Raw genomic sequence first — 12,655 nt, forward strand, 5'->3', positions numbered from 1 at the left:
GGGCACCCCAGAGCTGAGTCACCTGCTCTGGGTTTGCAGGGGGAGGAGGACTCAAAGACACGTGCCTAGCTAGCCCTTCCAGGGCATCCATGTCCCTCCAGGGCCCTGAGCCTAGGCCTCCCAATAGGTAGAGTCAGGGCAAGTCACCTTCCCTAACTGCTTCTGCTACAGCTTGTGTCGGCCAAGGTCCCCATGCAAGTGCATCTTTACCAGTATATGTAGCTGCAGTGAGTGTGTGAAGGAGATGTGTTCTGTGCTTGTGTGCCAGTGTGTCGGGTCCTGGGGTTACGTGTGTGTGTGTGTTCCTGAGTCTAGGGTTTTCTGTGTGTAGCCATGTGTGTCACGTGAAGGTCTCCAAGTCCCCCTGGCCTTTGGGCTCTCCCTACCCCCAGGTCCTTATGCTCCAGCCGCAGGATCATTGCACTAAACACTGGTGCCCAGATTAACTTGCACCCTGAGGGGCTGCAGGAGGGTCTCTTCATGAGGCCGCCCTGCCCTGTGGGGACGGAGGCCCCTGCTCGGGAATTCTGGCAGGATTGACCCCCCCCCCCCCCCCGCACCTAGCAGGGGCCCTGCCTGAGACATGGCCCTTCTGGAGGAAGGATCCAGCCGTCCAGGAGCCAGAACATAAGCGCCCAGCTCCAGGCAGGCCGCGTGCCCTGATTTACCCCCAGCCAGCTCAGCCCTTACCCTGGGCTGGAGCCTTGCCGGTAGGTGGCCGGACACGGCGTGTCCACACACTGGTAGCTGCCACGGGTGTTAAAGCACATCTGGCTGGGCCCACACTCGATGCCATCCTCCTCACACTCATTGATGTCTGGCGGGGGAGGGTGGCGGGGGGCGGTTGGCAAAGAGATGGGAAAGAAAAAGGTGTGACTTAGTGGGAGGGCCCAGGGACAGGAACCACAGAAGGTGTGGGAGCAGGGAGAGGCAGGAGAGAAACGCCTTCAGAGGACCAGTGAGGCGGGCAGCCCCTCTCCCCTCGGACCCAGCCACCTTGATCTGGGACAGTCCAGCTGGCAGGCCCTGAGCCCCTCCCCAATCCCCCCAGGTGGGCACCCTGGGGACCTCTGGAGCCTCCAGCTGGGCTGCAGGGTCTGGAAGAGATGGGGGCCCCTCTGGGACCCAGAGTGCCAACTGCCCATGACCCTTGTCTGTCCCAGGGGAAGCCCCGCCCTTCTCATAGGACAGTCACAGATCCTCCCGGCAGCGAGTGAGGGCTGGAGACAGGCAAGACAGGCTGATGCCCACTTTCCGGGGGTGGGATGGCTGGCCCCAGCCTCGGAGCACATTCAGACAATTGGGATCGCAGGTTGGCTGGGGAGTTAGGGGACCAGCAGCCAGCTGCTGCCTCACTGGAATGCTATCTCCGTGCCTGCCCTCCCAGGTCTCATGCAGTCACTTCAGAGAGGACTGTGTTAACCCCATTTCACCAGGAGGCAGAGGCTCAGAGAGGTGAAGTGAGCTGCCCAGGGACACTGCCCAGCAGCGCTGCGATCTGCCTCCAGGACTGCTTTCGAAGCCTGCCCACGCAGCCTCTTAGTTCCCGCCTCGGAATGTGGCTTCCAGACAGGCTGTGGGCCCTTGGGGTGCTCTGACCTCCTCTCCCTGCCCCACCCTAACTTGCGATGCTTTAGAAGCGCAGCGGGAGACCGCTTCCCCTTCCCAGGAAGCCCCGTCCTGGCCCGCCCAGAACTGGCAGGGGCGCCGGCTCACCCTGGCAGTTTTTCCCGCTGGGAAGGAGGCGGTAGCCAGCGGGGCAGAGGCACTGGTAGCTGCCCTCGGTGTTTCGGCAGGCGTGCTGGCACAGGCTCCTCACCCGGCACTCGTCCAAGTCTGGCCCAGGCGGGGGTGGAGGGGGTGGGGGGGTGATGGTGGCCGAGACACACACTGAGTCATTGGATGCTGTGGTGCTCCGCCCCGTCCGCCCCTTGTTCCCGGAGGCTTGTGGGGTGGGGACGCGGGGGGGGGGGGGGAGGTGGAGACACTGCCCTCCCCACCACCCTCCCCTTTTCTTCTGCTGCTTAGCACCAGCCTCCACGGGGGCCTGGGGACCATCCCCGCCTCCCCACCCCCACCGGTCCCTGTTCACCGTCTCGTCTCGTGTGGACCTGCAACGGCCTCCTCCTGCCTGCAAACCTCCCTCCCTGACTGCTTCACCTCTGCACACCAAAAGGAGTTCTTTCTCAAAAGTGGGTCAAGTGTCCAGAAGTCAAGTGTTTGGGAGAATCCTCTGTCTCCCCCCACAGAAGCACTTTCCTGGTGCTTTTTTCCTGGTGCCTTTCCTGGAAGCTGCCCATCGGTCCGCCTGCGCCACCCATCCCACTTGCCCTGAGTCCCAGGGTTTTGAACATGGGGTGTGGCGCCCACCAACCCAGCCCCAGAGCCCACGCTAATGTGGCTACTGTGTCCCCAGTGGGATGGCTGGGGCCTGGCCTTACCTGTGCAGATCCCGTTCTGCCGGATGAAGCCAGCAGGGCACCAGGCCCGACCCAGACTGCTCGGGGCCCTGGAGCCCGGTCGGAGGGAGACCCAGGCGTGGGAGGAGCCCCTGGGGAAGGGGGCACGGGGCCGCAGCCAGGGCCCTAAGGGGCCCCGGTGGCTGACAGTGGTCACGTTTTGGTCGCTGCGCTCTAGCGGGACGCAGGTCTTGCCATCACGGAGAAGAGTCTGGCCCTGGGGGCACAGGCAACGGTAGCCGCCCTGGAGGTTTTGGCACTGGAAGGCACAGGTCTGGGGCAGCTGCAGGCATTCGTTGATATCTGCAAAGGAACAAGGCCAGGCAGGGGGCCAGACATGGCTCAGAGGGCTTGCCACGGCCACTCCACCTGACTGTGGCCACCTTCCTGGGCTCCAGCCTTCCCCGGAATCTGGTGGCTTCCCCCCACTGCATACAGGCCTGCCCACGAGCCTCCCTTCTCCCGCACCGCCTCCAGCCTCTGCTGCTCACGGAGGCCCCGACATCCCCCAGCTCTGGGCCTCCTGCCAGGTTCCCTGGTACTTCAGCCTCCTGGGGAGGCCCATTCTCCCTGCTCAGCCTCTCGGACACCTTCCCACTTCTGCCCACCCTCCCCCTCTTCCTGGACTCCCGAGGGGAGCCAGACCGCAGCAAAGCACGGATCCCGGCGCACAGAAGGGGGAAAACGCACCATCAATGTTGTAGCTATGGTTTTGGTCCCAGAACTCAACAACACCCTTGTCACCCGTGTCTGCCTACGCGCCAGAGGGTTCTGACCCGGGCTCCAGCGAGGGGCTGAGTAGCTCCGTACCTAAGCAGGGCAGGCCGGGGCTCTGGGTCCGGTACCCCCGGGGACAGCTGCAGTGGTGCCCGCCTGGGGTGTTCTCACAGATCTGGTTGAAGTGACACTCATCCGACTCTTCCAGACACTCGTCCACATCTGGGGAGGCAGGGGTGTGAACAGAGGTGGGGCCGAGCCTCTCCCCTGCCCACAGCGGCCACAGCGCACCTCTCCACCTCCGGGCTTCCTCCCTGACCCTTCTCCCACTTCAGTGCCATGGGTAGAAGGTCAGTGTTTGCAGCCACCTGCCTCCATTAGGCCAGCTTTGGAGAGTAAGAAGGTTCTGGGGGTCCAAAAAGAAAGCAGGGGCTTAAAAGGTGGGTTTTGGAGGCCGAGTCCCGGGTTTGGGCTGAGCTCTGCCATGTCTCTGGGTCCTTGAGCAAGGGACTGTCCCTCTCCCATCCTTTGTTTTCTTATCTGTGAGGGGGTCAGGACGGGACCTTTCAGGAAAACCCCGCATCACGCACGGGAAGGCGGTCGGAGCCTGGTTCAGGGAAGGAGCTCACGAAAAACAAGGAAGCGAGGCGGGAGGAAAGCAGGAGGCAGAGGACAGCCGGGGTCACCTCCTCCTCTGAGTTCCAGGTCCCCCTGCCCTTTGCCCTTGTACAAGGTGGTCCTATCCTCAGAGCCCGAGGACCCGAGATCAGAAAGCTCTAGAATGCTGGGGCAGGAAGGTCACCCATCCAGGGCAGAATCTTAAAGGCTAACAGCATCCGATTCCTAGTGGCCGCTGGAGAAGCTGTGTTGAGAAGGATTCCGAGACCATCTTGGGGCCGGGAGGGGGCCTTGGGGAAGAGGCAGCAGACACGGCACATTTGCCATCCCTGACCTGGCCAGCTGCAGCTTTCTCCCCAGCCGCCCTGCTCCTCCTGCAGAGAGTTCTGCTTTCTCCAGAGGCCCAGAGGACCAGTGGCACACAGTACGTCCTCGACTGAAGCCTGGGACCACTGGAGTCCGGACAGCCACCCATCCTGCCCCGTCACCTTCACAGCCGGCCCCGTGAGGGGCCACCCGGAAGCCAGGCCTGCAGTCGGGGAGGCAGTGGTAGGACCCAAAGAGGTTCACGCAGCGCTGTCCCTCCTGGCACAGGTGGGCATCCCAGGCACACTCATCCACATCTGGGGGGTCAACGGGGGCCACGTGAACACACGTCCCCCAGGCCCACTCTGGCCCAGGAGCCCCTGGCGAGAAGGCCCCGCCCCTGCTGCTAGCTCCTTCCATCATCTCGCCCCTCCCCCAGAAACACAGAGCCCACCCCCAGGGACCCACAGGCCTGGATCTGGGGGTTCCCTGACATGGGGTTGCAGACAATGCCTCGTGGGCACACGGCTCAAAGCGCAGTGGAGACTTGGCAGGGCCAGGCCTCACTGGGGGGCGCAGAGGCACGCCGCTGGGGAGGGTCGGCATCTGGACAGCATCCTAGGGTCGGATTTGCTGTCCAGAAACCTTGTGATGGGGGCAAACAGAGCAAGTAGGGCAGATGGCTGTTCACCCACTTCCTAACCCAGTTGGTGGGCAGTGACCATGGGGTGGTGGGAAAGGCCCCGAAGCCATGTCCAGGCTCAGCAGGTGCGCGTGCCATGAACCCGGGGTGGCCCCATGTATGTCTCCGGGGCTCCCTAGCACCCCAGCACCTGAGCCCCTCCCATCTGCAGCCTGCACAGCAGGGAATTCCCAATGGAAACAGGGTGTTGCCCTCCCCAGGCTTGCAGCCAGTGCTGTCAGGAACAGGCCACGTCCTGAGGCACGTGCCCCTGGCTGGGGTCGTGGCTCCAGAACGGAAAGCCCAGCGCATGCCCAGGCCGACTTCAAGGAGAGCTTCTGCCCCGGGGCCCACTCACCTCTGCAGTTCCTGTCATCCCTGGCCAGGGCAAAGCCCAGCGGACAGGAGCAGGAGAAGCGACCAGGTGCATTGTGGCAGGAGTGAGAACAGGGGGTGGGGCCCTCCGAACATTCGTCCCTGTCTGGGGAGAAGGATGGGGGGGGACAGAGCTCTGGTGGTCCGCACCCACAGGACACAGCGTCCATCCCAGCCTGAGCGGCCTCCCTCGTCCACCCCAGGGGAGGGGGAAGGCACTCACCCACACAAAACTCTCCCTGGGCATCCAGCTCAAAGCCCTCCGGGCAGCCGACTTCATTCTCGTCTACAAGGCAAAGGGACAGGTCCTAAGGATGCCAGGGCACTGTGGCCAAGGTGCCCCAGGACAGACAGCAGCCCCGGCCGTAGCTCCCTCTTGCCAGCCTGGCCAGGTCGATGCCCCCCAGCCCTGAGCCCAGCTGACGCCCAGCCCATCTGGGAGCCCATTCCCACCCAGCGCAGGCCTGGTGGAGGCACTGGCTGCGGGGGGCTCACAGCAGGCTGGCCAGACCAGAAGTCAGCAGACACAGGAGAGATCATTACAGAAAAGCACAAAACGGGCCGTCCCTGTGTGCAAACACGCACTGCTGAGAATCCAGAGGAGCGGACCTGGCCCCTGGCTGTGGGTGGGGGAGGGGACCTGCAGAATGGGTATGTGATAGCATCTGATGGCAGCGGCAAGCACAGGGGTGGCAGCAGACTGAGTCCGTAGACAGACAGGAGCCCAGGAGCCCGTAGAGACGGCTGGGCCCCAACCGCACTGAAGTGCTGCTCAAAGTCCTGGAGGAGGAGGGGGAGGAAAGAGGAGGAGGGAGAGGGGGGACGCAAGGAAGGGGGGATGGGGGACGAGAGGGAAGAGGGGAGCCGTCTGAGCGCCCATCCCCAGCCCAGACCTGCCGGAGGCACTGGCTGTGGGTCACGCCACGGCAGAGGGGAGGCTCACAGCGGGCTGGCCAGACCAGAAGTCAGCAGACTCAGGGGAAATCGTTACAGAAAAGCACAAAACGGGCCGTCCCTGTGTGCAAACACGCACTGCTGAGAATCCAGAGGAGCGGACCTGGCCCCTGGCTGTGGGTGGGGGAGGGGACCTGCAGAATGGGTACGCGATAGCATCTGATGGCGGCAGGCACAGGGGCGGCAGAGGACTGAGGTCCGGAAGAGACAGCAGGGCCCCACCTGCACTGAAGTCCTCCTCAAAGTCCTGGAGGAGGAGGGAGGAGGGGGAGGTGGGGGAGGAGGGAGCCGTCTGAGAGCCCATCCCCAGCCCAGGCCTGCCCGAGGCACTGGCTGTGGGCCACGCAGCAGGGAGGCTCAGAGCGGGCTGGCCAGACCAGAAGCTGGCAGATGCAGGGGAAATCCTTGCAGAAAAGTACAAAACAGGCCGTCCGTGCATGCACACGCGACTGCTGAGAATCCAGAGGAGTGGACGTGGCCCCTGGCTGTGGGTGGGGGAGGAGACGCACAGAACGGGTACGTGATAGCATCTGATGGCGGAGGCAGGCACAGGGGTGGGGGCAGGACGCGGTCTGGAGACGGGAGCCCAGACTCCCGCCACCACTGTGAGGGCGGCAGGCTGCGAAAGTAATCGCTGGGTGTCAGCTAAGGGTGTCCGAGAAAACGCTGTACTCCTGGTACCTACAAGGCAGGCGACACAGTGTCCACTTTACAGGTGGGAACCCTGAGGGCCAGGGCACTGCCGCTGAGGTGCCACAGCTGGGAAATGGGTGTGGCTGGGTTTGAGCCAGGGTCTGCCTGACCTCAAAGCTGTGCCCCTACCACGGTCCCGTGCTCCATGCTACGAACAAGCCAGGACCGCAGATACCAGTACCAGGTGTAGCCTCAGCCTCCCCAGTTGGATATGAACCGCATCCGTACGTGGGCGGCCAGGCCTCCAGCAGTGGCTCCTGGCTGCCCCAGTGCGGCCTCTGCTGCAGGGGCCTTTGAGGACAGTGGCATATGGCTGGAGTCCGGAACAGCAGCCGGGGCGGGGGAAGGGGCGGGCTTGGACCTTCACCATGGCGCCCAGGAAAAGGCTCTGGGGGGTTTGAACAGGAGTGGCCTGAAAAGCCACTGTTGGGCATATGGAAGCTTGGACGGGAGCAGGGACATGCGGGAGGTGAGTCGACAAGAGGCGAGCTGTCCCAGTCCCGAGTTTCTGGCCCACGGTCAGTGGGTGCGGGAGGTGGGGCGTCCCCTTGGCTTTTGGCCAGGTGCATCTGGGGCCCCCGGTGGGGGTTTAGCAGGAGCAGTGGTGCGTGGAGGCCAAGGCTGGGGGCCTCACCGGCTTGCAGGGCTGTGGTAAGCTGGAAGTGCAGGGCCTCGGCCTTGGGGTCGAAGGCCGAGCTGATAGCCGAGGCCCTCAAGTGCTGCACCAGCGGGGGCTGGAGGCCCTGGGCCGCCTTGTACTGGACACTGTGGTTGCATCGCAGGAACGTGGGAAGGCCGTCCCGCAGGAAGTGCTGCGTGGAGCCCACAAACAGATGGCCTGGGCCAGTCTGCACATAGCTCTCCTCAAAGTCCTGGAGCAGGGAGGGGGGTGGGGAGGAGAAAGGGGCAGGGGGAGGGAGAAGGGGGGGGAGGGGAGGGTAGAGTAGGAGGAAGGGGGGAGGAGGAGGGGGAGGAAGGAGACAGATAAGGGTCAGATTTCAGCTCCCAAAGGGTAGGACCCTCAGCCCCTCATTCAAGGGGGGCCTTTCTCCTCCTCCTCCAGCCGGGGGGGGGGGGCACCCTTGCGCAGATGACCTCCCTCCGGCATTCTCGGGTATGAAATGGGGAAGACACTGGAGAGGCTGGGCGCACCAGGCTAAGTCCAGGCCAAGCCACACCCCCACTCCTCCTGGGGTGTCGGGAGGGGGTGCTGGGGGCGGCTCATCCTTCTCTCCCCCGCCTTCTCCCCCGCACACCCCCACCCCATCGGGCCGGCCCCCACCTGTACTTGAAGTTCCGCTTCAGCCAGGCTCTCGGGGATGCCACCGCTGACCTCCACATCGAGGAGCAGGAGGCCGTCGGGATCCAGGCCCCAGGCCTCCTGGGTCATGGTGAGCAGCTCCCCTGCAAGGCATCCGGCCCAGCCCGGGGTCACCACGGGGAGGCCTCAGCCCCACGCAGCCGACCTGGGTGGAGGCCCGCCCCCCCCTCACCTGTGGCAAACTCCACATGTGACTTCTGCAGGAAGCTGCCGCCTGTCAGAGAGTGGCCGTTCAGGGCGTCCCCACTCTCCCCAGCCAGGGCCCAGTAGATGGGGGCGATGGTGACCACGAGGGCCCGCATTAGAGGACCTGCACGGGGCGGGCGTGGAGGCTGGGTCAGGGCTGGGTCCTCAGGGCCGCCACTCTCCTGCTCAAGATCCCTCTGTGGCTCCCTATTGCTCCGGGAGGGCTCAGCCCCTTCCCTCCCTGCCCAGGCCCTGCCATGGGATCACCTGAGTCAGTTGCTGGATTAGAACCTGGGAAGGGGGGAAGACAAACACCCAGTTTGTGGAGACATGGGGAGAACGAGCAGAATAGGGTGTGCACAGACGGGCAGCTGACTTGTCGATGCTCAGTTCAGTTCAAGGAATCCTAAGGGTGACTGGGTCACCGCCGAGCCTGGGACACAGGGGCTGGACCGGGCTGGAAATCAGGTCTCCTAACTTACAGATGCCTTCCAGAAGAGCCTGGGAGAGGACGGCCATGGACTTTGTAAACAGGGCCAAGAAGTTGCTCTGGACATGGATTCCCTGACCTTCACGTGATGCCCAGGCCTCCTCACAGGGCAGGGGGCACCTCAGTCTGGGGATGCAGAAACCCCACTCGCTTGGGGCCAGGGAGGGTGGAGCTTCTCCGTGGAGCCCCAGAGAAGTGGTCTGGAGGACCCAGGCTCGTGGCCAGCAGAGCCTGTTTCTAGCACATGGAGGCTGGCCCACCTGGCTTAGGGCCAGCTGCTCCTCCAAGGGCAGCTGGAAGTAGCAGCCCCATCTGGGCAGCCTCTCACTTCACTCGCTCTCTGCTGCCAGCCAGCCTGGAGTGACCCCCGGCCAGAGCTCCCTGACCCCACGCTGTTCACACAGGCCTGCAGTCAAGGGCAGCTCTGGAGGAGCCGCTTGGGCAAAGACCCGGTCTGCAATGCCCTCTCCCTGCTCTGGACCCTCAGGGTGCCCTGCGAAGGGCGAGGCAGCAGGGTCTGCAACATCACTCCAGAACATTCCATCTGCTAGGGCACAGTAGGATGAATCTGTTTGAGAGTGGACATGCCCCGGTGCTAATTTTATTGGCTTCATTTCTCCCTTTCTGCCCCCTCCAGGGGGCATACCCCTTTATCCTTCTTTTTCTTTTTTTTTTTTTTTTTTTAAGATTATTTATTTATTTATCTGACAGACAGCGATCACAAGTAGGCAGAGAGGCAGGCAGAGAGAGAGGAGGAAGCAGGCTCCCTGCCGAGCAGAGAGCCTGATGCGGGGCTCGATCCCAGGACGCTAGGATCATGACCTGAGCCAAAGGCAGTGGCTTCAACCCACTGATCCACCCAGGCGCCCCATCCTTTTTCTATCGGCTCTTAACAGTGAGTGGGTGGAGGATTCTCACTTGGCCATCAGAGATCTCAAAAATTGTTATCTGACTGCATTCGTGTATCCTGGTGATTTCACACTGTCTCAGTCTGATTCTTATTTTGTTCTGTTGGGAGGTACTTGGGGGACCAGGTAGGAAGTGGCCTGTACCTAAATCCACTTTGGCTTGGACTCAGGTCTTAGGGGTAGGCCGGTTTCCTCCAGCCATCAGGCCCTGAGCCGGCCTCAGGACGCAGGTGCAGGTGCGGCTCTGCCCCCCACTTACCCACACTCGCAGGGACGTGGCTGATGCTGCTGTGGATGGTGGTGGCCCCGGAGCCTGCCTCCTTCCGCATGCTGGTGTTGAGAATGGCTCTGCTAAATTCCTGGCCATTGATCACCCCGGACATGCTGCCGCGGCTCCCGCGGGGCTCCCCTGGGAGGAGGTGGAGGACAGGGAGATTATCGGAGGAAGCCCGTACTGTTACCTGCTTCAGGGAGGAGGAACGGAGGCTCAGCACGTGCAAGTGACTTGCCCCAAGCGACAGAGCTTGTGAGTGATGGACTCACGGCCCAGGAGATCCTGGCTCTGAGAGAGAAGAGGTGGGGAGGCTTTTGAGAGGCGCCCTGCCCTGGGATGGTACTGGCTTCTAATTCTGGCTCTGCTGTCACCTTCCTGAAAATCTCGACAAGTCAGGCCTTCGAGACACCTTTGAGTTGGGTTATCTATACAGTGAGGAGGTAGGACCACAGATGTGCCAAAGACCTGTTGGGTTCTAAAATGCCAGGAGCTTGTGATGGAGGAGCTGGCAGCCTCCTCTGGGCCGGGGCATCAAGCCAAGGCCTGAATGCTGCCACCTGAACATCTGTCATCCCATCCGTGGCCCTGGCTCCCGCCGCCCCGCAGCTGGATTTCCAACAGCAGCGGGGCGGTCTGCAAGCAGGTGCTCTCTCCAGCACTCATCAGAGGCTGCTTCCTCTGGCTAATGGGCCAGCTGTCTCCTCGGCACAGATGGCATTCGGGGGGGGGGGGGGCGTGGGGGCGCATGAGACAGGCTAGTCTGCCTCTTTGCTTGCTGGCTCTCTGGGGAAATTAACAACTAATTGCCCATGATCTGTCGAAAAATAACATAAAACACTCGACTGCCAGGATCCTAAATGGGCAAATCAGGGGGCCGTTTCACTTTGGATTCCAGGAAGCAGTGTCATTTTCCTGCAGCCTGGAGCTGGGGTTTGAGGCGATCTGATGCCCATCTGGGATGTCTCTTGTCCATATCCGCAGCTCTGGGGTTTACAGGAGAGACAGCAGAACAGGCCGCAGACTGTCCCTGGGCTCTTAATAAGGGCAAGAGGAAGAAGTCGGATGCAGAGAAGAAGGCAGTAGCATGGCCTGGCATCCTTCAAAGCGGACAAGAGGCCGGAGGCTGGGGATGACGAGTCACCATCAACTTTCTCAGATATGGGGGGACTTGGCAGCCCTTTGCCTCCATTGAGGCCGGGAGGGGCCCCCAGGCTGATGGGGAACAGGGAAGAGAAGACCGTGTTGGTGGTGAGGGAACCTCCCTGAACACCTTTTACCTCGCCACGCCCCATGGGAAGGACTTATCCCATAGACATACTCAGGCGAGCATACAAAGATGCCCACCACAGTGTGCTTTTTGGAGGGAAAACTGGAAAACAAAACAGAACCCTAAAATGTTGCTTATTTAACAAAGCCAACAGCAATTAAGTTAGGAAAGCATCCCTTTGGGATAAGAAACCACTGAGAAGATGTAGGCCGGGCTTACTGTCATGGAACATTGTCCAAACAGGTAGGTTGTAGGACAACCGATAAATTCGACCTCATTTATAAGAAGGATAAAGCACATCTCTTTATGTTTGGGGAAAAATGTGTAAAGAGATATACCCCCAAGTAATGGTCAGAGATCGCTCTCTCTTGTCCTTGAAGGAGGTGAGAACATTGATAATTCATTTCTTCTTTGTAGATTTGTTTCTAACTTATCTGGCCTTTCTATAATTAGCATATGGGAGACTTTCAACACGGCTGTTTCCATTTAGAAAGTGAGGCTGTTCTGAATGAAATGATGTGCCCTGAAAAAGGTGGGTGGGAATCCTAATCCCCAGACCTGAGGCTGTGACCTTATTTGAAGACAGGGTCTATGCAGAGGGGACTGAGTTGACATAAGGTCATTGGGGTAGGCCCTAACTAATTTAATAACTAGAGTCCTTACGTGAAGGGGAAATCTAGAGCAGGCATGTCTCTGGGGGGACATGCCGTGGGAACTTGCAGGTAGAGATTTGGAGGATGGGGCAATGCTTTTATAAGCCAAGGAACACCGGAGCTTGCCAGCAAACCGTTAGAAGCTGGGGTCAGGGCGTGGGACAGACTCTTCATCACGGATCTCAGAGGGGACCGACCCTGTTTCTCCTCGATCTTAGATTTCTGGCCTCCAGAACTGAGCACTGGAAGTCCTCCAGGCTGCGACACTTTGCTATGGCAACCCTGGGAGATCCATCTAGAAACCACATGCAGGGCTCTGTGGTCTGGGGTCGGGGCTTCCGGACAGGAGAGGAGAGGACGGGGACCCAACTCTGAAGGTGTCCTGCAGAGACATGGAGAAGTGACCTGATGGGGGGTGCGGTGACAGATGAGTGACGGCTGCCGTGGCCGTGGACAGAAATGTGTAGGGAGTATTTGCTACAGAAACACAGAAATACATTCAGAAGGAATATTCGGAGACTTTCCATTGTGCAGTCTGAAGTCATCTTGCTGTCGTTTCTCAGGACAGTCCTTTTCCCGGTTTTGAAGTCTGGCCTGAGCTGAGGCATTGGGAGCTGAACGGGGCGGCCCAAGTGGCCAGTGTCTCTAATGCCAGAATCAAGCAGCAGCCATCACCGCCCCCCTACCGTGGCCGAATTCAGACTTTACACATCGATCCCCAAAGGGGGCCCCCTGGACATCCTGGTCTCATT

At 61.1% G+C, this 12,655-nt stretch overlaps 1 protein-coding gene across 1 annotated transcript in view; it reads right to left on the bottom strand.

The window, feature by feature from the left end:
* HMCN2 (hemicentin 2) overlaps positions 1-12,655 on the bottom strand; it is a 144,235-nt gene that overhangs the window by 1,129 nt on the left and 130,451 nt on the right. Inside the window, exons 87-97 of the mRNA XM_059141359.1 lie at positions 9,969-10,118; positions 8,298-8,435; positions 8,087-8,208; positions 7,439-7,676; positions 5,381-5,443; positions 5,141-5,263; positions 4,283-4,417; positions 3,270-3,398; positions 2,442-2,762; positions 1,717-1,836; positions 691-817 (exon numbers count right to left, since the gene is read on the bottom strand). Coding sequence (XP_058997342.1) covers positions 691-817; positions 1,717-1,836; positions 2,442-2,762; positions 3,270-3,398; positions 4,283-4,417; positions 5,141-5,263; positions 5,381-5,443; positions 7,439-7,676; positions 8,087-8,208; positions 8,298-8,435; positions 9,969-10,118 — 1,666 coding nt within the window. The remainder of the gene's footprint in view (positions 1-690; positions 818-1,716; positions 1,837-2,441; positions 2,763-3,269; positions 3,399-4,282; positions 4,418-5,140; positions 5,264-5,380; positions 5,444-7,438; positions 7,677-8,086; positions 8,209-8,297; positions 8,436-9,968; positions 10,119-12,655) is intronic.

Source organism: Mustela lutreola, chromosome 12 (assembly GCF_030435805.1).
Source record: "Mustela lutreola isolate mMusLut2 chromosome 12, mMusLut2.pri, whole genome shotgun sequence".
Lineage (NCBI taxonomy): Eukaryota > Metazoa > Chordata > Mammalia > Carnivora > Mustelidae > Mustela > Mustela lutreola.